This window comes from Nerophis ophidion, linkage group LG13 (genome assembly GCF_033978795.1).
Source record: "Nerophis ophidion isolate RoL-2023_Sa linkage group LG13, RoL_Noph_v1.0, whole genome shotgun sequence".
Taxonomy (NCBI): Eukaryota; Metazoa; Chordata; class Actinopteri; order Syngnathiformes; family Syngnathidae; genus Nerophis; species Nerophis ophidion.
Window position 1 is genome coordinate 15,656,530 of NC_084623.1, and position 25,716 is coordinate 15,682,245.

The window sequence follows — 25,716 nt, forward strand, 5'->3', positions numbered from 1 at the left end:
TGTCTGTCTATCTGTGTTGGCCCTGTGATGAGGTGGCGACTTGCCCAGGGTGTACCCAGCCTTCTGCCCTCCTGCAGCTGGGATAGGCTCCAGCCACCCCTGCGACCCGGAGAGGGACAAGCGGGTGAAAATATTTTCCGTTACGGCCCCACATAAGAGGGAGAAAATACCATAATTATAAATAGTATCATTTCTTTATTGTTATGACTAGACCGATGCATTAAAACAGTGTTATTTGTCCTTTAAATTGTTATAAGTACACCTCTGCATACCATAGTATCCTTATTAACGTTTATAAACAAAACACACCGCTCTTCCTTGTCTCCCGACGTAGTCACAATATGCTTCATCATATTCTAGTACAGCAAAAACAAACAAAAAAAAATATTATCCTAAGGTCCTACTTGCCCCCCCAAATATTAAAACAAAACTATATTACTATATAGTAGGAAGAGGATTTACATGGCCTCATGGGGTTCATCCTTTTGCTGAAAATGATGGAAAGCGCCACTCTACAAAGCTACTGACGTTGTGGTCAAAGCTGGAATGGCCACAAAACACATTTTGAAATATTCAACAATCTACTGCCATTTGGAGGCTAAAGTGAATAGTGCAACCTCCGCAATTTGTCACTTTTCATGTGTCAGGTAAAGTGCGACGAATGGGGCCATATGAATCCCCTTCCTACTGTATGACTTGTTTTCAACACGTTTTGGATCCTTGGGACTTTAAACATTTCTCAAAATTGAGGGGAGCCCGAAGGGATACAAAAAATATTGTATTGTTTTTGAAAATCAAAAATATCCAAAATTGCCCCCAAGCATGCTTTCTTTTCTTTTTTTTATTGTGCGGGCCATTGTGGAACAGGTTTACACATCTGATATAGATACTGTATAACAAAGTGGGTTTTATAAACAACGTTGTTAAAAAAACTGTAAAAAGAGCTTATTATGTGTGCGGACAGCCCCAACAAATGGATTTTATCCGAATTTTATATTTTTTAAAACAGCTCTCACTTGCCTTTGTCCACAGGGGGTTCTGTTACTTTAACTCGGTGGCGATAGCGGCCAGGCTCCTGCAGCAGAGGCTCAGTGTCAGCAAGATCCTCATTGTGGACTGGGTGAGTTCCACATAAAACACACTGCACGCAACAAAACCACCAGCCATGATTCACGTATAACACAAAAATATCTACTTATTTTTGTTCATCCTTTACATTCACTGTAATTGTTTCCATCAAAATATCATTAAAAATGCACATTTCTCTTTTTTAAAATGCAGTATTACTACAATGACACATATAATGAGAATAAACATTGTTCACAAGCACAACGTAATACAATTAATAAACAGATGCATTTTGTTAGTTGCTGTGATGTAACAACCTGGAGGTTAATACAAATTAAAAATATGCTTTCTTTGCACTGAACAGCAAGTTATTGTCTTTTAAATCTATGTAACTCGACAATGTTGACATTAATAGTACAAACCCCGTTTCCATATGAGTTGGGAAAGTGTGTTGGATGTAAATATAAACAGAATACAAAGATTTGCAAATCCTTTTCAACCCATATTCAATTGAATATGCTACAAAGACAACATATTTGATGTTAAAACTGATAAACTTTTTTTTTTTTTTTTGAAATAATCAGTAACTTTAGAATTTGATGCCAGCAACACGTGACAAAGAAGTTGGGAAAGGTGGCAATAAATACTGATAAAGTTGAGGAATGCTCATCAAACACTTATTTGGAACATCCCACAGGTGTGCAGGCTCATTGGGAACAGGTGGGTGCCATGATTGGGTATAAAAGCAGCTTCCATGGAATGCTAAGTAATGTGCAAACAAGGATGGGGCGAGGGTCACCAATTTTTTAAGCAAATTGTCAAACAGTTTTAGAACAACATTTCTCAACGAGCTATTGTAAGGAATTTAGGGATTTTACCATCTGTGGTCCGTAAAATCATCAAAAAGTTCAGAGAATCTGGAGAAATCCCTGCACGTAAGCGATGATATTACAAACCTTTTATCCCTCAGGCGGTACTACATCAAAAAACTGACATCAGTGTGTAAAGGATATCACCACCTGGGCTCAGGAACACTTCATAAAACCACTGTCAGTAACTACAGTTGGTCGCTACATCTGTAAGTGCAAGTTAAAACTCCACTATGCAAAGCGAAAGTCATTCATCAACAACACCCAGGAACGCCACCGGCTTCGCTGGGCCCGAGCCCATCAAAGATGGACTGATGCAAAGTGGAAAAGTGTTCTGTGGTCTGACGAGTCCACATTTCAAATTTAATTTGGAAACTGTGGACGTGGTGTCCTACGGAACAAAGAAGAAAATAACCATCCGGATTGTTATAGGCGCAAAGTTAAAAATCCAGCATCTGTGATGGTGTGGGGGTGCATTAGTACCCAAAGCATGGGTAACTTACACATCTGTGAAGGCACCATTAATGCTGAAAGGTCCATACAGGTTTTGGAGCAACCTATGTTGTCATCCATGCAACGTTATCATTGACGCCCCTGTTTATTTCAGCAAAACAATGCCAAGCCACGTGTTACATCAGCATAGCTTCGTAGTAAGAGTGCGGATACTTTCCTGGCCCGCCTGCAGTCCAGACATGTCTCCCATCGAAAATGCGTGGCGCATTATGAAGCGTGAAATACGACAACAAGACCCTGGACTGTTGAACAACTTAAGCTGTACATCAAACAAGAATGGTAAAGAATTCCACTTTCAAAGATTCAACAATTAGTTTCCTCAGTTCCCAAACATTTATTGAGTGTTGTTAAAAGAAAATGTGATGTAACACAGTGGTGAACATGCCCTTTCCCAACTACTTTGGCACGAGTTTCAGCCATGAAATTCTAAGGTAATTATTATTTGCAAAAAATAAATAAAGTTTATGAGTTTGAACATCAAATATCTTGTCTTTGTAGTGCATTCAACTGAATATGGGTTGAAAAGGCTTTGCAAATCATTGTATTCCGTTTATATTTACATCTAACACAATTTCCCAACTCATATGGAAACGGGGTTTGTACAACATAAAACATGTGTACAATATGTATCTAGCTGAGAATCTGCTGGAGCTACTTTGAATGGGACCAATGATAAATATGGTCTTTTCTGGCACATAAATGTTGTTACAATGTTGGATACTGGTGTTAAACGATGCAAAAGTATCAAAACATAAGGTTCATGCATTTGGCATGAGCTTGCAAGGCGATATGGCCTTTTATTAATATCTCTATATTTTTAGGCCATGTAACGATACACAATATATATCTTGATATTTTCCCTTAGCCTTGAATGAACACTTGATGCATATAATCACAGCAGTATGATGATTCTATGTGTCTACATTTAAACATTCTTCTTCATACTGCATTAATATATGCTCTTTTTAAACTTTCCTGTCGAGAGGGAAATCACAACTAAGTCAATTTACCAAAACTGTATTTATTAAACAGTTATTAAGCAGTGGCACTAACGTTCATGTCATTTCCAGAACAGAAAGTGCAAGATTGTCAGAGACATTTTTAAAACCAGCAATTAGTGCACTTTTGTGCATGATGTCACCAAAATGACTTATCAAAACAACACTGAATTAAAGTGTACTTTTTGTACAGGATGCCATTACAATAGTTAAAAACAAATAAAGTGCACTTTTGTGCATGATGTCACACAATATATATTTCAATAAGTCCATCCATCCATCCATCCATTTTGTACCGCTTATTCCCTTTTGCGGTCGCGGGGGGCGCTGGCGCCTATCTCAGCTACAATCGGGCGGAAGGCGGGGTACACCCTGGACAAGTCGCCACCTCATCGCAGGGCCTATTTCAATAAGTGTCAAATAAAAAATTAGTTGCATAATAGAAAATCAAATAGTGTATGTCCTTCGTTATGTGGTAGGTTACTGCAGACGTTATCTCCTTCTGTTGTTGACTATTTTTTTCATACGGTGTTGATCGGGAAATTGTTGCTTCAGCATTTTGTTGGTGAGATGTTGACATGCAGAGTTTCAAGCGCTCCTCATTCTCTAGCGGGTGATTTTTCAAATTATGCTCCATTAGCAGTGGTGTTACTTTTTGCAGCAACGCTTTTGCCGCATGGGTTTTCAACATATTCCAACTTGAAACCAAACCACCGCCAGACGATCGAACCCTTGCAGTTTTTCTCGGGAATTAATTCTTCCTCCATTTGTTACCAGATTTGCACCTTCTCTCTCTTGTATTACCACCCACACTGCACCGTTAGCATCAGAGCTAACGTTATCATGTCGCTGCTTGTTTGCTCCGCGGGACCGTGTGACGTTGCACACGTGACGTATGTAAGAAGGTGCGCTTGTTTTACGTCTCTGTGAGAAGGAGAGACAAGAACGAGTGGGAAACGCATGTAGTGTAATGCTTGCAGCTAAAAGCAACTGCGTGAGAACGTATACTCGAATATCACAATATAGTCATTTTCTATATCGCACAGAGACAAACCCGCGATATATCGAGTATATGTCACAACTTGGCTTGGATTAAAGTTGTTTCTTCGATGCAGAGAATGATTTGCACGGGCGAGAATTGACTGTGAGTACATCGTTGTTTATTTAAACACTATAATAAAAAATAAACAAACTAAGGGCGCTCAGAAGGAGGTACAGACACTTGGCTATGAACAAACAAAAGACTAGCATAAATGCTGCAAACTACAAACTTGAAACAAAAACACTTGCTCGATTGGCATGAATAATAATGAACTATAAACAAGTGAAGTGAATTATATTTATATAGCGCTTTTTCTCTAGTGACTCAAAGCGCTTTACACAGTGAAACCCAATATCTAAGTTACATTTAAACCAGTGTGGGTGGCACTGGGAGCAGGTAGGTAAAGTGTCTTGCCCAAGGACACAACGGCAGTGACTAGGTTGGCAGAAGCGGGAATTGAACCTGCAACCCTCAAGTTGCTGGCACGGCCACGCTACCAACCGAGCTAAACCGCCCCAAAGTAGCACAATGGCATAAATACAAAAACTTACACGGCATGGAACTATGGACGAGGGCATGAAGGAGGTGCAGCTTGGAAAGCGTGTGTGAAGATCCAAGAATGAAGACAAGAAAAAGAGTGACTTAAGTAGCTATGATAATTGGTGAAAACAGGTGTGAGGCTGAGGACAGGGACGTGACATGAAAGGTGAAAAGTAATGAGTCGGCATGGAGACGAAAACAAACCAGGAATAGATAGATAGTACTTTATTTATTCCGTCAGGAGAGTTCCTTCAGGAAAATTACAATTTTCAGCACAATCCCATTCAAGATCAGACAAACATTACAGGGAGACAGAACAGGATCGCTGACGGGTCTGCCGGCTTCCAGCGCCCCTTACAAAAAAGATGACATACAGGTAAACAAGGGGGGGTGGGGGGTGGAGAAGAAGATTAAAATAAAATTAAAAAATCGGTCTTAGCCTAGGCCCTGGAGTGGGGGTGCAGACTGAGGCCAAGGGAAAAAAAAACAACAAAAAAACAAAAAAAAACAACAACAACTCATAGCCATAGCACACATCCCTCTTCCATGTGTGTAAGAGGGAAACATCAGACATCAAAGAACACAGAGGACATTAAAGACATTAAAGCAGCAGATACAACCAGACACTTCTACATACAGCTATGAATAAAAAGTAAAATAAACATATCCACTGTGGTGGCCTCTGCGGTGTTCCACGCCATTGTCCGCTGGGGTGGAGGGAGCATGGCCAAAGACAGAAGCAGACCCAACAAGGCAACCAAGACAGCCGACTCCACTCTCGGCCAGTGTCCAGTCCGCATGGATGAGCGAGGATACGTCCAAGGTGACTGAAGTGTCCGACACCTGCTCACCCAGTCAAGACACCGCGAAGCCTCTCCGTCCCAGTAGCTCAGTGCTAGCTCCACAGTCCTGTCCCCTCATCCACATCTCCTCCAGTCCATCCAAACAGACTCCGGTGTGGCAGACACCCAGCAGCTGGTCTCCATGGCCAAAAGGCTCCTGGGAGGCAGATCCAGAAGTCCACAAAAAAAGCACCACAGAGGTCACGAAAGTGCCACCCCTTGTCACACAGTCCCAAAGGGTCCCGGACCAAAATGCAAAAAAATATAATACCACATGAACACAAGAGGGAAACACAAAAGGATGATACAAGAGCACAGAGCTCCTGCCTACAGCAGCCACTACAGCAGCGCCATCTTGGAAAAAAAGTGCCTAGACAGAACTTAAATGTCCAAAAAACTAAACATAACCTGACCAAAACCAAAACATAAACTTACAGGCGTGACAGTATATGGATATATCGCCCAGCCCTACTTGCACGCAATTTTGGATGTCTCTGTTCGCGGGCTTTTGGGTACCTCACAGCGAGGCTATAAGAAAACACAAAAACAGGCATGGTATTGTATTGTTTTTATTATGCATGCACATAATAACACCAACGTGCAACATGCATCCACAAAGTATTCACAGTGCTTCACTGTTTCCAAATTTTGTTATGAAACAGCGTCATTCCAAAATGGAATATACCGTATTTTTCGGACTATAAGTCGCAGTTTTTTTTAATAGTTTGGCCGGGGGTGCGACTTATGTGTGAAATTATTAACACATTACCGTAAAATATCAAATAATATTATTTAACTCATTCACGTAGGAGACTAGACGTATAAGATTTCATCGGATTTAGCAATTAGGAGTGACAGATTGTTTGGTAAACGTATAGCATGTTCTATATGTTATAGTTATTTGAATGACTCTTACCATAATATTTTACGTTAACATACCAGGCACCTTCTCAGTTGGTTATTTATGCGTCATGTAACTTATTCAGCCTGTCGTTCACTTTTCTTTATTTATTTTAAATTACCTTTCATATGTCTATTCTTAGTGATGGGTTTTATCAAAGAAATTTACCCAGAAAATGCAACTTATACTCCATTGAGACTTATATATGTTTGTTTCCTTCTTTATTATGCAATTTCGGCAGGTGCGACTTATACTCCGGAGAGACTTATACTCCGAAAAATTTTCGTGCTGAAAATTCTACACATAATACCCCATTATGATAATGTGAAAAGTTTTATTTTTAATGTTCCCTAACTGATTATAAAGAAAAAAATCTATAAATAAATACAAAAATCACATGCACCTTTGGCAGCAATTACAGCCAAAGTTTTTTTTTTTATATTTTGAAGACAAAAATAATGTATTCCATTTTGGAATAAAGCTATAACATATTAAAATGTGAAAAAACTTAAGCGCTGCGAAAATGTTCCCGCAAATGCTGCTAAAAGCAGCTTTTTTGTGCACTTGGAATCGATCGGCGAGTCTGCAGGTGTGCCTAATGTTGTGACCGGGTGAATACATATTATCTTTATGAAGTCTATTTTCGACTGTGTCTGGAAAATAACATCGGTGATAATTTTAGGATTTATATTTAAACAGTGTACATCTTTGAAAGATTCAATATGATACTTTTGGAGAGGGTGGAGTGTGGTGTCATTTGCATGCTGGGAACGCCTCCAGAAGCATCTTGCAAACATATCTAATACATATTATCTAGACCAGTGGTCCCCAACCTGTTTTTAGCTGTGGACCTGTCAACGCTTGATTTAAAAAAAAAAAAAAATTGTCATGAAAAAGGGAGGTTTTTGGGTTGGTGCACTAATTGTAAGTGCATATTGTGTTTTTTTATGTTTATTTAATAAAAAAAAAAAAAATTATAACAAATTCTTGGGGACCACTGATGTAATCCACCGAGAAGTGTTTTGAATTAAAATTAAAATCACCATAAGTCCCCTTTAACATTCTTACTTGTTGTTTAGCGTGTCGCCATTGGAAACAATAATACATAGATGACTCACAACGTAGCTGAAAGACATGTCGTGCAGAAAGAGCGGATGACAAAGACGTGGTTGTGTCTAGGTTTTGTCTATGGTTATTCTCAGAGGCCTTTGAAGGGACTTTTCATTTCCTTTTCGTCTCTCTGTGTGTCTGTGGAGTGTTGGACGCCAACTCATTGTCATGCCACTCCGCTACCAGACAAAGGGGACATTTTAGTTCAAGTGTATTAAAAAAATATCTTGAGAAATAGACAAAAATTCCTAATAGGCTCCATATTGATGGCAATCCCATTTTGGAACTCATGACAAAATGAGACTAGCCTTGGAAACTCACGTCGAATTTAATTTCCACATTGCATAATTTGTGGCACCGGGGTTGTCTTTGTGAAATTCTTTAGCAGGTGTTTCTTTTTCCATTCTAAATTGATAATCTACTTTGACTGTGTCTCCTGCTCGTCAGCCACGTTGTAGTTTTTAGCGCTTCCATGTGGAGTCTACTGACAGATATAAGTTCGAACTATACACCACTTTGAATTAGAAATGGCAACAGCGGAGGATGCATGTACATGTACAAGCCAGTCTGCCCCACAACAAGAGCATAGAGGGAAAAGAAAGGGACTTATTGACTACAGCAGGGGTCAGCAAACCGCAGCTCTTTGATCACTCTGAAGTTGCTCAGCTGCATACTTGCCGACCCCCCCCATTTTTCCGGGAGGTTTTCAATGCCTCTCCTTGAAATCTCCCGAGGATAATACTCTCAGATTTCGATCCGGACAACAATGTTGAGGGCGTCCCGTGATGGCATGTCCTCAATGATGACAACATTAACGTTCTCTACAACATGCCGTCATACCATGTTAACTGAGAGCGGGCTGGTCACATGTAGTGTACGGCTGCCGTTACCACGCACAAGTGACTGCAAGGCATACTTACTCAACAGCCATACAGGTTACACTGAGGGTTGTGATATAAACAACTTTAACACTCTTACTAATATGCGCCACACTATGAACCCACACCAAACAAGAAGGACAAACACATTTCGGGAGAACATCCGTACTGTAACACAACATAAACACAACAGAAAAAATACCCAGAATCCCATGCATCCCTAACTCTTCCAGGCTACGTTATACGCCGCCCCCCACCACCAACCCGTCGGTTGAGGTGGGCGGGGTTGGGCGTGCGGGGGTGTATAATGTAGCCCGGAATAGTGAGGGATGCATGGGATTCTGGGTATTTGTTCTGTTGTGTTACGGTGCGGATGTTATCCCGAAATGTGTTTGTCATTCTTGTTTGGTGTGGGTTCACAGTGTGGCGCATGTTAGTAAGAGTGTTAAAGTTGTTTATTCGGCCACCCTCAGTGTGTCCTGTATGGCTGTTGAACAAGTATGCCTTGCAGTCACTTACATGTGTCTGCAGAAGCCACATACAATATGTAAATGGACTGACAAGCTGTTTGTCACGGTTGTAAAAGGTGTTAAGTGCAATGTCATCACAGAACACCCTTAATATTGTCGTTTGGGTGAAAATCAGCAGACATTCGAGAGAACAATTGCCCTGAAATTTGGGAGCCTCCAGGATAAATTGGGATGGTTGGTAATTGTGATTTTGTCAAGCGGCATTTAAATAAAACTCGCGGGCCGCACTAATATTGAATTTTCATATAAAGGTGCGGGCCGCGTTTCTGAGACCCCTGGTTTATACATAGCACAAAACAAAAAAATAAACTTTGTACGCTGTGTTATTTCATTTTTAATTTCAAAAGAGTTTTGTGGCTCCCATTGTTTTCTTTATTTTGTGGAACGGGTCAAAATGGCTCTTTGAGTGGTAAAGGTTGCCGACCCCTGGACTACAGCGTCGGACTACAACGGCGGACTCGCGCAAAGCTCTTCAAGTATAACTTTTCCATATATGGAGATATTCGCTCAAGGGATAACAATTCCCAAATTATGAAAATTCAAAACGGCTCATTTGGAGGAAGGCAAGATAAATATCTCCGCAATGCCTTCATGGTTTGATTTCAAATTTTCAGGACTTATGCAAATACCCAAAACCACGGACCAATAGGTAAGATGAGTCGGTTTTGTATATTAGGTCCCCCTAAAGGGAAAAAACCAAACTAGTGGCCTAGTGGTTAGAGCTGGGGTCGGGAACCTTTTTGGCTGAGAGAGCCATGAAAGCCGAATATTTCAAAATGTATTTCCGTGAGAGCCATATAAAAATTTTTAACACTGAATGCAACTAAATGAGTGCATTTTTAAGTCAGACCAACATTTTTAGAGTATAATAGGTCTCTTGTTCTTTTTAATAACATTGTTATTCTAATGTTAACCAATAATAAATATAATACTTTTGACCATTAATGCGACATCGTGAACAGGTGCGATAGAAAACGGGTGGTTGGATTAAAATGCATGAAAATGCTTTATAATTTGAACGTTAATTTTAACACTGTGATTACCAGTGGAATTATTTGTTAACTTATCGTGTTAAGCAATGTCAGCTAAGATTTATCTGAGACCCAGATGCAGTCATCAAAAGAGCCACATCTGGCTCTAGAGCCATAGGTTCCCTACCCCTGGGTTAGAGTGTCCGCCCTGAGATCGGTAGGTTGTGAGTTCAAACCCTGGCCGAGTCATACCAAAGACTATAAAAATGGGACCCATTACCTCCCTGCTTGGCAATCAGCATCAAGGGTTGGAATTGGGGGTTAAATCACCCAAAAAATTATTCCCGGGCGCTGCCCTGCTGCTGCCCACTGCTCCCCTCACCTCCCAGGGGGTGAACAAAGGGGATGGATCAAATGCAGAGAACAAATTTCACCACACCTTGTGTGTGACAATCATTGGTACTTTAATTTTAACTTTAACTTTAATTTAAATCAGTGCCAATAGGAAATAATTTAGATAAATGTAAATGACCATACTTAGTTCAGCCTTAACATGACGTATGTTTCTTGATACAATAGGATGTTCACCACGGCAACGGCACCCAGCAGGCCTTCTACGCTGACCCCAGTGTTCTATATCTGTCGCTGCATCGCTACGACGACGGTAACTTCTTTCCTGGAAGCGGAGCCCCTGAAGAGGTACGAGTCTCCCATCGCTCTTTATGGTGATTAATTCGCTGACCGAGGTTTATGTTGGCCCCCCTGCAGGTTGGCAGCGGGCCTGGCGCGGGCTTCAACGTGAACGTGGCGTTTACCGGAGGACTTGAACCTCCCATGGGCGATGCGGAGTACCTTGCAGCGTTCAGGTAAGCATCTGTTTCATAATGTTGAATCCTTTGTCATAAAAAGCTTTTGGGAACGAGTTGAGGTCTCCCTACGACACACATGTTAGAACAAAGTACTCTCCTCCTCATGCTTGACCTTATATTGTAGTCTATTTATATCCTCACACACACACGTGCTCTTTGAAAGTGAGCCTAAGGTCTGCGAACGCCTGTCCATCTATCCCGAACCAAAGACATCAAACCCCCAGTCAGCGTTCAGGCACGCCAGCTACCGGAAGCACGGCATATCTTCTTAATACACCCCAGACCCCTTTGGGCTCTCCCTCGCAGTTAAGTCTATAAATCTGGACCCAATAATCCATTCATCTTGATGCTATAATTTGACACAAAGACATGAAATTGCAAGCTTTTATCCACACTGCTTTGATTGGTGCATTTGCAATTCTATATTACTTACGATGTCAGAAAAAGTAACAAACCCGAAGTCTTTATTATGTGAAATAGAAACAATTAAAAACACAGACATATTTTTGAGGTATCATTGGCAACGTTTTGCATACTAATTTTCACACTTTTAAGTCCCGGATTGCATTTGCAGAAGTACAATTCCCAAAGGAGAGATGAGCACAGTCTGGGTTGAATGGATATTACCATTTCCGTTTAGCTACCAGGATGGAATGGAAAAAACAGATTGTGTCATTGATGCCCGCCTACACGTTGTAGCCATAGCATTAGTATATACTGTGGATTTACTTGGTACTATTCACCAACTTACCTAGAAATAATATGTTGTGACCCTTTAATGTTTGGAGTCACTTTTAAAAATGATTACATGTATCATTTTTAACATCTTGGCCGTGTTTGTTAATTGCTGGCTCTGAACGAAGGCAGACACATTTCCCCCTTCCTCTCCTATACTCCCTGCCTTGCTCTTTGTCCCTGTCTTGTCTTTCTATTAGCCTCTCATTTCCACTGTTCTTTATAATCTAAGAGAGTATGGAGTTGATAAACTGATGTCTGAACCGAATTGACAAGATCTTCTCGACAAGTAGAACAGGTTCATTGCCTGTCCTGTCGGGAAGTTTGCTGCCGGATACATGAATGAATGAATGAATGAAGGAATGGTTTATTTTGAGCCATGCAAACAAAACAAGAGAATTACATAAAATACAAAAGGAATATATATATACATTATATTTACACCTACATTGTAAACATTACATGTGACTAATCTTTTGTAGATGTCAAGATTGGCTCAAAAGGAAGTGGGAAGAAGTAAATTTATTAGGTCCCACCCCTATACAATATATAATACAATAATATATATAATTCAGTGGTTGCTAGGTAGACGCTATAGATTATCTATATATATAATACATTTAAATTCACACACACTTACATATATACATATGCACACATATACACACACATACACAAATTATATATATATATATATATATATATATATATATATATATATATATATATATATATACATACATACAATACATACATATACACACATAAGCACATACATACACAAACATACACACATGCATATACAAAAAATACACACACATCCATCATATATATATACACACACACACACACACACACCTATATAAATACAATATATATAATATACACTTTTGTCTATACATTATTATTATTATTAAATCTCAGGAGAAGTGGCGAGTCCTGAGACTGGCAGTTATCTCCTTTGAAAAAAAATTAAGATATATATCTATTTGGAACTGTGATAACAGGTCATCTGCTGATTGGAGTGAGAGTTGGTCTGGTCTACTGACAAATTCTGAAGACGATTGCAGCCTATAAAGGAGCCCAAAGGCTGCCTGTTGCGATGGGCAAAATGGGCAGAGCTGTGAGCACTCAGACTTTGGCAATCTCGGAATTGAATCGCAAATTGGAGAACATATCGGAGAAGCTTTCCAGTCTGCGAGGCAAAATTTTGATCAATTTGAGAGCCACAATGAACAATTGTTGACAACCTATTGGAATGTGTTTGCTCGCCAACCAAAAACTATTCTTATCAACGATTCAACTGCCTGTGCAACGGCCTTACTGAAAACACCACAGCGAAACCAGTGTAGCAAAAGGCGCCCTGGTAATTCCTACCCTCACTTTGAAAAACAACAGGGATGACATTACATGCACGCACGTACATACGTGATGATGGCTTACAAAACAACGCCCTGATTGCAGCAGCTTCAGACCGGATGTCACCCGGGCACTGAAAACTTTTATTACCGAAACAGCAGCAACGTAAAGCAACACTGTGTAGAGTGGAGTGTGGGCAACATGTCTACAATGTAGATCTACCTCATTACGCCTGAGATAGACCCGGCACAGTCTTCTGCAAAACGTGTAACGTGGAACTCTTAAAGGGGTGTTTGCACATTCGATGGTGGTTCATGGCAGCTTGGCAATTTGTGCCAAAGACTGCAAAAAATAAACATCTTACATTTTTTATGGCGGTTTTGGGAGAATGCCGCCGCCTTTCGGGGAGATCTGGGGTACTAACGCGCCAATCTGAGTTGGTGTCGTTTTAAAATATGTTGAAAAAAGCTGGCCATCTTTGGGACGCTGTAAACACGTTCCTTTGTGGAAGTTGGCGACATAAATTCTCCAAACATCAGTACAGTCTCCAATAACAATACAGTATTACTTGTGGAGGGGGTCCGGTCCGATGACCATGGATGAAGTACTGGCTGTCCAGAGTCGAGACCCAGGATGGACCGCTCGTCGGGACCCAGGATGGACCGCTCGCCTGTATCGGTTGAGGACATCTCTACGCTGCTGATCCGCCTCCGCTTGAGATGGTTTCCTGTGGACGGGACTCTCGCTGCTGTCTTGGATCCGCTTGAACTGAACTCTCGCGGCTGTGTTGGAGCCACAATGGATTGAACTTTCACACTATCATGTTAGACCCGCTCGACATCCATTGCTTTCGGTCCCCTAGAGGGGGGGGGTTGCCCACATCTGAGGTCCTCTCCAAGGTTTCTCATAGTCAGCATTGTCACTGGCGTCCCACTGGATGTGAATTCTCCCTGCCCACTGGGTGTGAGTTTTCCTTGCCCTTTTGTGGGTTCTTCCAAGGATGTTGTAGTCGTAATGATTTGTGCAGTCCTTTGAGACATTTGTGATTTGGGCCTATATAAATAAACATTGATTGATTGATTGACTAAGAATTCTGTATTTTTCACCAGTTGTTTTTATTAAAGTAAAAGTCACTAAAAGGATTGAAAAAGTCTTCAGATGAACTCGAGACGATGAAATGTAACTTGAAAAATGCTCATTGTCCGACGGGCGGGACAAAGCCGAGCGTTTTTCCAATATCTAGTTTCGCTGCAGTTGAACAACACTTCCTGTTGACCTCTCCTCAGGAGTTCAATCAGTGTCAGGCGCCATTCAGTATTTCGCCAATCCTTTAAAAAGTACCACTGCTACCACTAGGTGTGGTGAAATGACCCTCTGCATTTGACCCATCCCCTTGTTCCACCCCTTAGAAGGTGAGGGGAGCAGTGAGCAGCAGCGGTGGCCACGCTCGGGAATTATTTTGGTGATTTAACCTCCAATTCCAACCCTTGATGCTCAGTGCCAAGCAGGGAGATAATGGGTCCCGTTTTTATAGACACTCTAACCACAAAGCTACTGAGCAGGCTAAATTATGTTTTTGTTATTATTATATAATATATTTGAATATATCATGTTATTTTTATTTTGTAATTTTGGAATACCAATTGTAAATATTTTCAAAATAGTATTGTTGTTGGTAACACTTTAGTATGGGGAACATATTCCAAGTAACAAAGACTTAATTTTGAGTTATTTGGACACTAGGGGAAAATATAAGGGTTAGGGTTAGGATTAGGGTTGATTGATTGATTAATTAAAACTTTTATTAGTAGATTGCACAGTACAGTACATATTCCATACAATTGACCACTAAATGGTAACACCCGAATAAGATTTTCAACTTGTTTAAGTCGGGGTGCACGTTAATCAATTCATGGTAAATGTTAGGTTAGGGTTAGCGTTACTAATAAGCAATAATTCTTAGGTTATTGAGGGAAGACTCTTAGTTGATTACTTACTGTTTGTATAATAAGGCCATGCAGAATAAGGCATTAAGAAGTTCTAAATAATGACTAATTAAGAGCCAATATGTTACTCTTTTGCATGTTTATAAGCAACTAATTAATGGTGAATATGTTCCCCATACTAAAGTGTTACCAGTTGATTGAGGTCAGTCATAAAGTCATAAATGCAATGGCATTCATGACTTTATGACTGAAACTGAAACATTAAGGTGTTTCAGTTTTCGGCCTTTGTTTCCTCATTTTCGGTTTCATATCAGTGCATCCCTACAAATTAGTCTTGTGGAACAAAACCAAGATGTATCAGGCAGGTGTGCAGGCATCTCAGCACATTGGTTTCAGAAATGAGCAATCATCAAATCAACGAAACAGATGCAACAAATGTATTATGTGTCAGTCTTCGTACATTTGAATGAATTATGAATACATAATGCGTTTTCTTGGTGTTTATGTGATTTGCTTACTGTAATATGTTTATTCTGGAAGAGGGCCAACTGGTTAACTTTCTATTAGCCTCTCATTTGCATTGTTATTCGAAATCTAAGAACATGGAATTAATAAAACTGGTGTTCAACTGAATTGACAAGATCTTCTCGACAAAGTAAGAAAGCCTAATCGAACCATCTAGTAGCTTGAAGGGTTGGGGGGCATGGGTCTGGATTCTTATTATGGTCTAAGACCCCATTCTTCTCTGTAGGCCGTTGCATTTTTGAATAATGTTTAAGCCTGTAAAAGGACACCTATCTCAACAAGTCATAGCTCTTCTGCACGCGTTACAGTCATCCAGATATTAAATTGTTTAATAATTGAGCCTCCTGCTTTGCAGAAACATACTACAGAAATACCAATGATGTTGCACCGCAACACTTAACAAAACACTGATACCCGCTTATCAATTGTGTTTTTAATTCTGAGTGCCATCCATCCATCCATCTACTCCCGCTTATATGAGGTATGGTCGCGGGGGCAGCAGCCTAAGCAGGGAAGCCCAGCCTTCCCTCTCCCCAGCAACTTCGTCCAGCTCCTCCTGGGGGATTCCGAGGCGTTCCCAGGCCAGCCGTGAGAGATAGTCTTCCCAACATGTCCTGAGTCTTCCCCGTGGCCTCCTACCGGTCGGACGTGCCCGAAACACCTCCCTAGGGAGGCGTCCGGGGTGGCATCCTGACCAGATGCCCGAACCACCTCATCTGGCTCCTCTCGATGTGAAGGAGCAGCGGCTTTACTTTGAGTCCCTCCCGGATGGCAGAGCTTCTCACCCTATCTCTAAGGGAGAGCCCTGCCACCCGGCGGAGGAAACTCATTTCGTCCGCTTGTACCCGTGATCTTGCCCTTTCGGTCATAACCCAAAGATCTTGACCATAGGTGAGGATGGGAACGTAGATCGACCGTAAATTGAGAGCTTTGACTTCCGGCTCAGCTCTTTCTTCACCACAACGGATCGATACACCGTCCGCATTACTGAAGACGCCGCACCGATCCGCCTGCCGATATCACGATCCACTCTTCCCTCACTCATTAACAAGACTCCGAGGTACTTGAACTCCTCCACTTGGGGCAAGATCTCCTCCCCAGCCTGGAGATGGCACTCCACCTTTTTCCGGGCGAGAACCACGGACTCTGACTTGGAGGAGCTGATTCTCAGCCCAGTCACTTCACACTCGGCTGCGAACCGATCCAGTGAGAGCTGAAGATCTTGGCCAGATGAAGCCATCAGGACCACATCATCTGGGCGTGGCGCAGTGGGAGAGTGGCCGTGCGCAACCCGAGGGTCCCTGGTTCAAATCCCACCTAGTACCAACCTCGACACGTCCGTTGTGTCCTGAGCAAGACACTTCACCCTTGCTCCTGATGGGTGCTGGTTGGTGCCTTGCATGGCAGCTCCCTCCATCAGTGTGTGTGAATGTGTGTGTGAATGGGTAAATGTGGAAGTAGTGTCAAAGCGCTTTGAGTACCTTGAAGGTAGAAAAGCGCTATACAAGTACAACCCACTTATCTGCAAATAGCAGAGACCTAATCCTGCAGCCACCAATCCGGATCCCCTCAAAGCCCTGACTGCGCCTAGAAATTCTGTCTATTCTGAGTTCTAATTCTGAGTGTCTTGCCCAAACGCACCTTGGCAGTAATAGGATATCTCATATTTGCAAGTACTTTAATTGTAATATTTTTCCGTCCCAAGGGGCCACAAATTTGTGTTTTCTCCACTTCGCTTTTGTTCATCTGTGTTGCAGTGCTGTCTTACTCCGCTTTTTGGGATGCATACCTTGCGGTCTGCGCCTCCTTCCTCTACCGCTGGCCTGTGCCACGTGGCTTTTGCAGGGGATCAAGTTTGAGCCGCAAGAAAGCACAGAGAAAAAAGATAAGAATATTGGGTCTAATGAATACCAGAAGCGCCCTCTCTCTCTCATTCACCTCCTTTCACTTGCTCGTTCACCATAAGGAGGGGAGGAGAATTAAACCTAATTCAAAACCGGTTCTCCGCAGAACCAGATGACATGGCTTTGAAGTGTGCGTGTGTGAGTGTTTTATTTTTTTTTCTTTTACTCTCATTCCCTCTTTTGTCTCCCGTTCTCCTTTCCTTTTTTTTTATGAACTGAGGGGAAGCCCTGAAGCTTTGCTATTTAAGTTTTCGTTGGCTGCTTTGGTGTGCACTGCACCCTCGGAAAGCTTATTAGGGTGTGTGATTGTAACCTGAATCCGCCATTCAAGAGGCGTAGTGATGGTTGTGGTTTATCATATTTTAATAATCCTACAGTTTCTTCGTAATGATGTATAGGGGTGAAAATGTCTCCCGTGCAGGGTTAGGAGGTTAGGTTTAGGGCTTGGGTTAGGGCAGGGGTAGGGAACCTATGGGTCTCGAGCCAGATGTGGCTCTTTTGATGACTGCATCTGGCTCTCAGATAAATCGTAGCTGACATTGCTTAACACTAGGCCTGGACAATATATCAATACACACGATATACAAAATGACTATATCGTAATATTCGAGTATACATTCTTACTCAGTTGCTTTTAGCTGTGGGCATTACATTACACGCTCTTCTCGCTTGTCACGTCTTTCTGATCATGTTTTGTTTAGTTGAGTTAGATTACTTCAAGACTCCATTAGTTCCTGTTTTTTCACTCCATTGTTTTGTTTCTATGCCTGCCAATCAGTTCACCTGTCCTCACGACTCACACACCTGTTTTCAAGCACCACAGCACCATTTAAGCCTGTAGTTGCCAGGCAGTTAGCCTGGCGACATCATCCTCTACACACCCTTACTCCATGCTGATGATCTATGCTCTTTTCTCATTCCCCGTAAGTTTTGTTATTCATGCCATAGTTTGCAAGTTTTGTTTTATGTCCGTAGTTTATGTTTTATTAATAGTTTTGTTTCATAGCCAAGTTTTTGTACCTCCTCTGTGAGCGCTTTTCGTTTGTTCCTTTTTTGAGTCAAGATAAAAAATAGGTAGTTACCTTCACATCGTGTCTGATCCAGCCGCTTTGCACCTCGGGAAAACAAACCACACCATAGTCCAAGTCATGACATCGCTCTTTTTTGTCCCTCCTTCTCACAGACAGTAAGCGCACCTTCTTACACACATCACATATTGTCACGTAATACGAGAGAAAGAAGGTGCGAATGAAGGAAGAATTAATCCCCAATTCTTACTTTAACATGTTAACTTTGACAGCCCTTGTTTTATATATATATATATATATATATATATATATATATATATATATATATAAAATTGTATATTAGGGCTGCAAATCTTTGAGTGTCCCATGATTCAATTAATATCGATTCTTGGGGTCGTGATTTGATTATATATCGATTTTTTTCGATTCAACGCGATTCTCTATTCAAAAACGATATTTTTCGATTCAAAGCGATTCTGTATTCATTCAATACATAGGATTTCAGCAGGATCTACCCCAGTCTGCTGACATGCTAGCAAATTAGTATATCTTTTTAAAAAAGCTTTCATAATTGTAAAGGACAATGTTTTATCAACTGATTGCAATAATGTAAATTTGTTTTAACTATTAAACAAACCAAAAAATACGACGTATTTTATCTTTGTGAAATCATTGGACACAGTGTGTTGTCAAACTTATAATTATAAGAATGAGGGATTTTTAATCACTGCTATGCTGAAATTATAACTAATATTGATACTGTTGTTGATAATATCTATTTTTGTTTCACTACTTTTGGTTTGTTCTGTGTCGTGTTTGTGTCTCCTCTCAATTGCTCTGTTTATTGCAGTTCTGAGTGTTGCTGGGTCAGGTTTGGTTTTAGAATTGGATTGCATTTTTATGGTATTGCTGTGTATTGTTTTGTTGGATTGATAAAAAAAAATCAAAAATGAAAAAAAATTAAAAAATCGTTTTTTTTTTTCAAATGAGAATCGATTCTGAATCGCACAACGTGAGAATCACGATTCGTATTCGAATCGATTTTTTCCCACACCCCATATATATATATATATATATATCTTTAATTGTAAACAAAGTGTTCAGTCTATAATAGTTGTATCATCCTTTTTTCTCTCTAATTCTATCTACCATTCTAATCCTTAATCTTATTCATTCTTTGTTCTGTAATGCTGCCGGATGCATTGTAACATGCGACAACATACTCAATCTGTGTCCAACATTTTTCTAATAATACCTCCTTCCTTCCCGAGACAGCTGTGTACAGATATGAGTATTATGTTGTGGTGGTGGTAGGGGAGGTGTGTGGTGTGCCCAGTTAAGGGGTATAATTTGGTGGTCAACAACCCAAAATATGGTCGCCCCCAAAGTAAGAGCAAGTATCTCACCCACAAACAGCAACAGTGAAACCCTGCCGAGCCTTCCTGCCAAAACGCAACATGTCCAATAAATTTGTGTTCATAGCTAATTAAATTTTGGCTCATTATTTTAAGAGAGAGAAAAAAAGCCTGCTCATTTTCATAGTCCGATATTACATTTGTGCACCTACGGTACGTATTGAACGCTCAATGTCGTGTGCGTGGTGCATTCCCCTCTCTGCAAAAGCCGCATGCCGTGTTTGCACACAAACAGTTGTCATTCACCACGCCCGTCCACTTTTAGAAGTATCTCCTGTACTTTGCACACATGCAATTATAACCGTTTCTCCTGAAGGATGGTGTATGACGGCCTCCAAATTTTCCCAATGACCAGTTCTAGAAATGCATGTGGTATTGTTTACACTGAATAAGGACTCTTATTCATGTGTGTTTGTGGTTAAAGAAGTAAAACGAGAGAATGAAGATTCCTTATCACCTCTCTCTCTCTCGCTCTCTCTATCTCTGTCTCTCTCTCTATATATATATATATATATATATATATATATATATATATATATATATATGCAACCTATGCTTAAAAGAGAAACTGTTTATTATACATCACCCAGACCTGTCATCCCTCAACAAGCGCAGTGAAATTATATCAGCATGCCGTCACAGACGGAAACACCTCCTAGGTAACACATGAGCCAATCATCACGCCTCTACGCCTGCCTGTACCTACCCACTCTGTGCCCTATATAAACCATTGTATGTGAATGCTTCCATTAAAATCTCCTGACGATTAAGGGAACCCCTCATGAAACAGTTCTGTAGAGATGAAGTAGTCTTGTGATTTTTCCCACATATATATATATATATATATATATATATATATATATATATATACATATATATATACATATATATATATATACATATATATATATATACATATGTATATATATATATATATATATATATATATTTATATACACATAGTTGTTTGTCACAAAAAAACATTCATGGAGTTTGGTTCTTTAATGAATTTATTATGGGTCCACTGAAAATGTGACCAAATCTGCTGGGTCAAAAGTATACATACAGCAATGTTAAGATTTGGTTACATGTCCCTTGGAAAGTGCACTGCAATAATATGCTTTTGGTAGCCATCCATAAGCTTCTGGTAAGCTTCAGGTTGAATTTTTGACCACTACTCTTGACAAAATTGGTGCAATTCAGCTAAATGTGTTGGTTTTTTGACATGGACTTGTTTCTTCAGCATTGTCCACACGTTTAAGTCAGGACTTTAGAAAGGCCATTCTAAAACCTTAATTCTAGCCTGATTAAGCCATTTATTTGTCACTTTTGACATGTGTTTGGGGTCATTGTCCTGTTGGAAAACCCAATCTGCGCCCAAGACCCAACCTCCCGTTTGATGATTTTAGGTTGTCCTGAAGAATTTGGAGGTGATCCTCCTTTTTTCACTGTCCCATTTACGCTCTGTAAAGCACCAGTTCCATTGGCAGCAAAATAGACCTAGAGCATTATACTACCACCACCATGCTTGACAGTTTGAATGGTGCTCTTGGGATTAAAGGCCTCCCCCTTTCTCCTCCAAACATATTGCTGGGTATTGTGGCCAAACAGCTCAATTCTTGTTCATTCTGACATCACATATACAAAGATAAGACCTTCTGGAGGAAAATTCTGTGGTCAGATGAAACAAAAATTATGCAATATGCTTGGAGGAGAAACAGTGAGGCCTTTAATCAAAGGAACACCATTGTACTCCAATCACTCTATCACAAAAAATAAGAGTTGTAGAAATTATTGGAGACTCAAGACAGCCATGACATTATGTTCTTTACAAGTCTATGTCAACTTTTGACCGCGACTGTATGTCTGCTCTGTGCTGAAAATGTCATTCCGTTGTACTTTTTAAATGCAATGACAACAAAGTGCTATCCTATCCTTGGTATCACTTTGTGTACTGACTTTTCCCTCACTTGACATGAGTCACATAATAGGAATACGGCAGGGAAATCTACTTTAAAATGCCAGAGCCCCATTAAACAGGCATATAATGAATTGTTCTTCCATTTTTTTTCCTTCATCATTTGCTGATCCGGATTTTGCGGTTTTGATTGCACTTAGGAAAGGGTGGAGTGACAGTTTTCTCAGGCAATGTTGTGTATCTTGGAAGAATTCATGTTTGGCCTTGTCAGTAACCGTATCGGTCAGCCAGCCTTTTCACATGAATACAGATCCTGCAAATACAAAAATATCTGTCAATGAAATCGTGAGAAACCTCGCAGAAAAGTTCATAGGAGAAGTTCGGATCTTGAGAAACATGATTTATGGTTACTCGTCTTTACTCTTTCAGGTCTTATGGGTGTTCTTTAGCAACGTCATTCATCACTGTTGGAACAAAATGAACATTGTTTGTAACAACAGCATGAAATATACACATTTAAATAATCTCTATTTACCTTGTCGTTGTCTGTAGGACAGTGGTGATGCCCATTGCCAATGAGTTTGCACCAGATGTGGTTCTGGTATCTTCTGGTTTTGATCCAGTGGACGGACATGCTCCACCACTAGGTGGATACAACCTGACTGCCAAATGTAAGTACTGACCAATTGACCAATTAAAGCAGCGCTAAGTAACTTTTCAGACTTGATAAAATATTTTCATCACTTTTGGGATGATACAGGGACTTACAACTTGTTGAATGGCACCCTCTGTCATGGACTGAGGGGGTCTGTATCACTTTTACTGGCACTCAAAGATCTTGGCGGAGGGTGCCACATAAAAAACTACAAATTAAATGATTTGCTTTATGGCATATGTCACTCCCCCTTTACCTCTTCGTCAATGCGAAAACCTACGTGCTGCCAGACAATTAAAACAAGAAGAACAAGAACAAATACTCCAAAAAATAAGAAAAAAAGAGCTTACCCGGATAAAATGACAGTCAGGATCAACATTGCCCCAGCTTTCACTCACTGCATCAGCTCAAAGAGCAGGAATTTCAGACCAATGTTGCCCTGGCTCTGTTAATGTTGAACTGGTAATCGACTTTCGAAGCTCAAATCAAAATGATAAAGCTAACGTTAGCTATCAGAAATGTGTGTGGTAGCAATAGCCACCAGTGTGATAGTTTCACACCTACTTCCTTCGGAAAAAAAATTCCCGCCGGTCTTTCTTTGCTTCTTACCTGCATCTTGCCCGATATATTCTTGTTACAAACCCCGTTTCCATATGAGTTGGGAAATTGTGTTAGATGTAAATATTAACGGAATACAATGATTTGCTAAAAACTTTCAACCCATATTCAGTTGAATATGCAGCAAAGACAACATATTTGATGTTCAAACATTTTTGTTTTGCAAATAATCATTAACTTTAGAATTTGATGCCAGCAACACGTGACAACGAAGTTGGGAAAGGTGGCAATAAATACTGATAAAGTTGAGGAATGCTCATCAAACACTCATTTGGAACATCCCACAAGTGTGCAGGCTAATTGGGAACAGGTGGGTGCCATGATTGGGTATAAAAACAGCTTCCCAAAAAATGCTCAGTCTTTCACAAGAAAGGATGGGGCGAGGTACACCCCTTTGTCCACAACTGCGTGAGCAAATAGTCAAACAGTTTAAGAACAACGTTTCTCAAAGTGCAATTGCACAAAATTTAAGGATTTCAACACCTACGGTCCATAATATCATCAAAAGGTTCAGAGAACCTGGAGAAATCACCCCACGTAAGCGGCATGGCCGGAAACCAACATTGAATGACCGTGACCTTCGATCCCTCGGACGGCACAGTATCAAAAACCGACATCAATCTCGAAAGGATATCACCACATGGGCTCAGGAACACTTTAGAAAACCATTGTCATTACATAAAGTTTGTCGCTACATCTGTAAGTGCAAGTTAAAGCTCTACTATGCAAAGCGAAAGCAATTTATCAACAACATCCAGGTACGCCGCCAACTTCTCTGAGCCCGAGATCATCTAAGATGCACTGATGCAAAGTGGAAATGTGTTCTGTGGTCTGACGAGTCCACATTTCAAATTGTTTTTGGAAATATTTGACATTGTGTCATCCGGACCAAAGGGGAAGCGAAACATCCAGACTTTTGTATCGACGCAAAGTTCAAAATGCAGCATCTGTGATGGTATGGGGGTGCATTAGTGCCCAAGGCATGGGTAACTTAACCATATGTGAAGGCACCATTAATGCTGAAGGGTACATACAGGTTTTGGAACAACATATGCTGCCATCTAAACGCCGTCTTTTTCCTGGACGCCCCTGCTTATTTCAGCAAGACAATGCCAAGCCACATTCAGCACGTGTTACAACAGTTTGGCTTCTTAAAAAAGAGTGCGGGTACTTTCCTGGCCCGCCTGCAGTCCGAACCTGTCTCCCATCGAAAATGTGTGACGCATTATGAAGCGTAAAATACGACAGCGAAGACCTCGGACTGTTGAACAACTGAAGCTCTACATAAAACAAGAATGGGAAAGAATTACACTTTCAAAGCTTCAACAATTAGTTTCCTCAGTTCCCAAACATTTATTGAGTTTATTTATCAAAAGAAAAGGGGATGTAACATAGTGGTGAACATGCCCTTTCCCAACTACTTTGGCACGTGTTGCAGCCATGAAATTCTAAGTTAATTATTATTTGCTAAAAAAAATTAAGTTTATGAGTTTGAACATCAAATATCTTGTCTTTCTAGTGCATTCAATTGAATATGGGTTGAAAAGGATTTGCAAATCATTGTATTCCCTTTATATTTACATCTAACACAATTTCCCAACTCATTTGGAAACGGGGTTTGTAGTAGCGTCATGTTTGTAGCCCAATCCAAGATCATCTCTTGATAGTGTCTGATATATAACATCAACATATCCATTAGAGACGTACTATTTGTACCAATATTACAACGAATTACGTTATATGCATTAGTCATCACGGGAAATGTGGTCGTCTTCTGGCAAAACTTGACCGCTTCGGTCCACTGGCGCCATCAAACTCAAACCAAAACTGAAAGTTATTTACTGGGGCTTTCATAATGATCATTGTAACGGATTGGATTTATGTAGCGCCTCACGCAATGAGAACCCATTCATCAGAATGTATTTGTACCCATTGTGGGATAGGATCGGACAAACTTTATTCATCTCACAATGGGGAAATTATGTGGTTGTGGTGTAGATACAAAAAGTTCCCCCCAATAAATAAGGAAAAAAACACATGAAAACAAGAGGGACACATCACAAAACACAACGGACGTAAAAGACGCTAAAAGAGCCCAGAGCTCCATCCCATCCATCCATTTTTCTACCATTTGTGCCTCCCGGGGTTACGGGGGTTGCTGGAGCCTATCCCAGCTGCATTTAGGCGGACGGCAGCTTACACCCTGGACAAGTCACCCCCTCATCACAGGGCCAACATAGATAGACAGAGAGCTGATGCAACCAATTGCCATTCCTACATACAGCTATAAAAGTAAAACAAAATGTACGTGGACAAAGTATTAGTTCTGGTTCTTCCTACTCCTTTTCAGACATTTGGAAGTGCAAATGTACTTGTTACATGCTGGAAATAAACCATACCTTAATCATTATTGCATTCCATTTGCAGTACTTTTTTTGACTGTTTTGAAAATGCAAAAATAACCTAAAGACCCGTAGTATAA

General features: G+C 40.5%; 1 protein-coding gene across 3 annotated transcripts in view; it reads left to right on the top strand.

Annotated features, from left to right (window-relative positions):
- Nucleotides 1-25,716, top strand: part of hdac4 (histone deacetylase 4) — a 212,245-nt gene that overhangs the window by 148,477 nt on the left and 38,052 nt on the right. For all 3 annotated transcript variants that reach the window (XM_061918453.1, XM_061918452.1, XM_061918451.1), the window contains 4 exons: nt 1,033-1,120; nt 10,842-10,961; nt 11,031-11,128; nt 22,514-22,632. In XM_061918453.1, the coding sequence (XP_061774437.1) occupies nt 1,033-1,120; nt 10,842-10,961; nt 11,031-11,128; nt 22,514-22,632 (425 nt within the window). The remainder of the gene's footprint in view (nt 1-1,032; nt 1,121-10,841; nt 10,962-11,030; nt 11,129-22,513; nt 22,633-25,716) is intronic.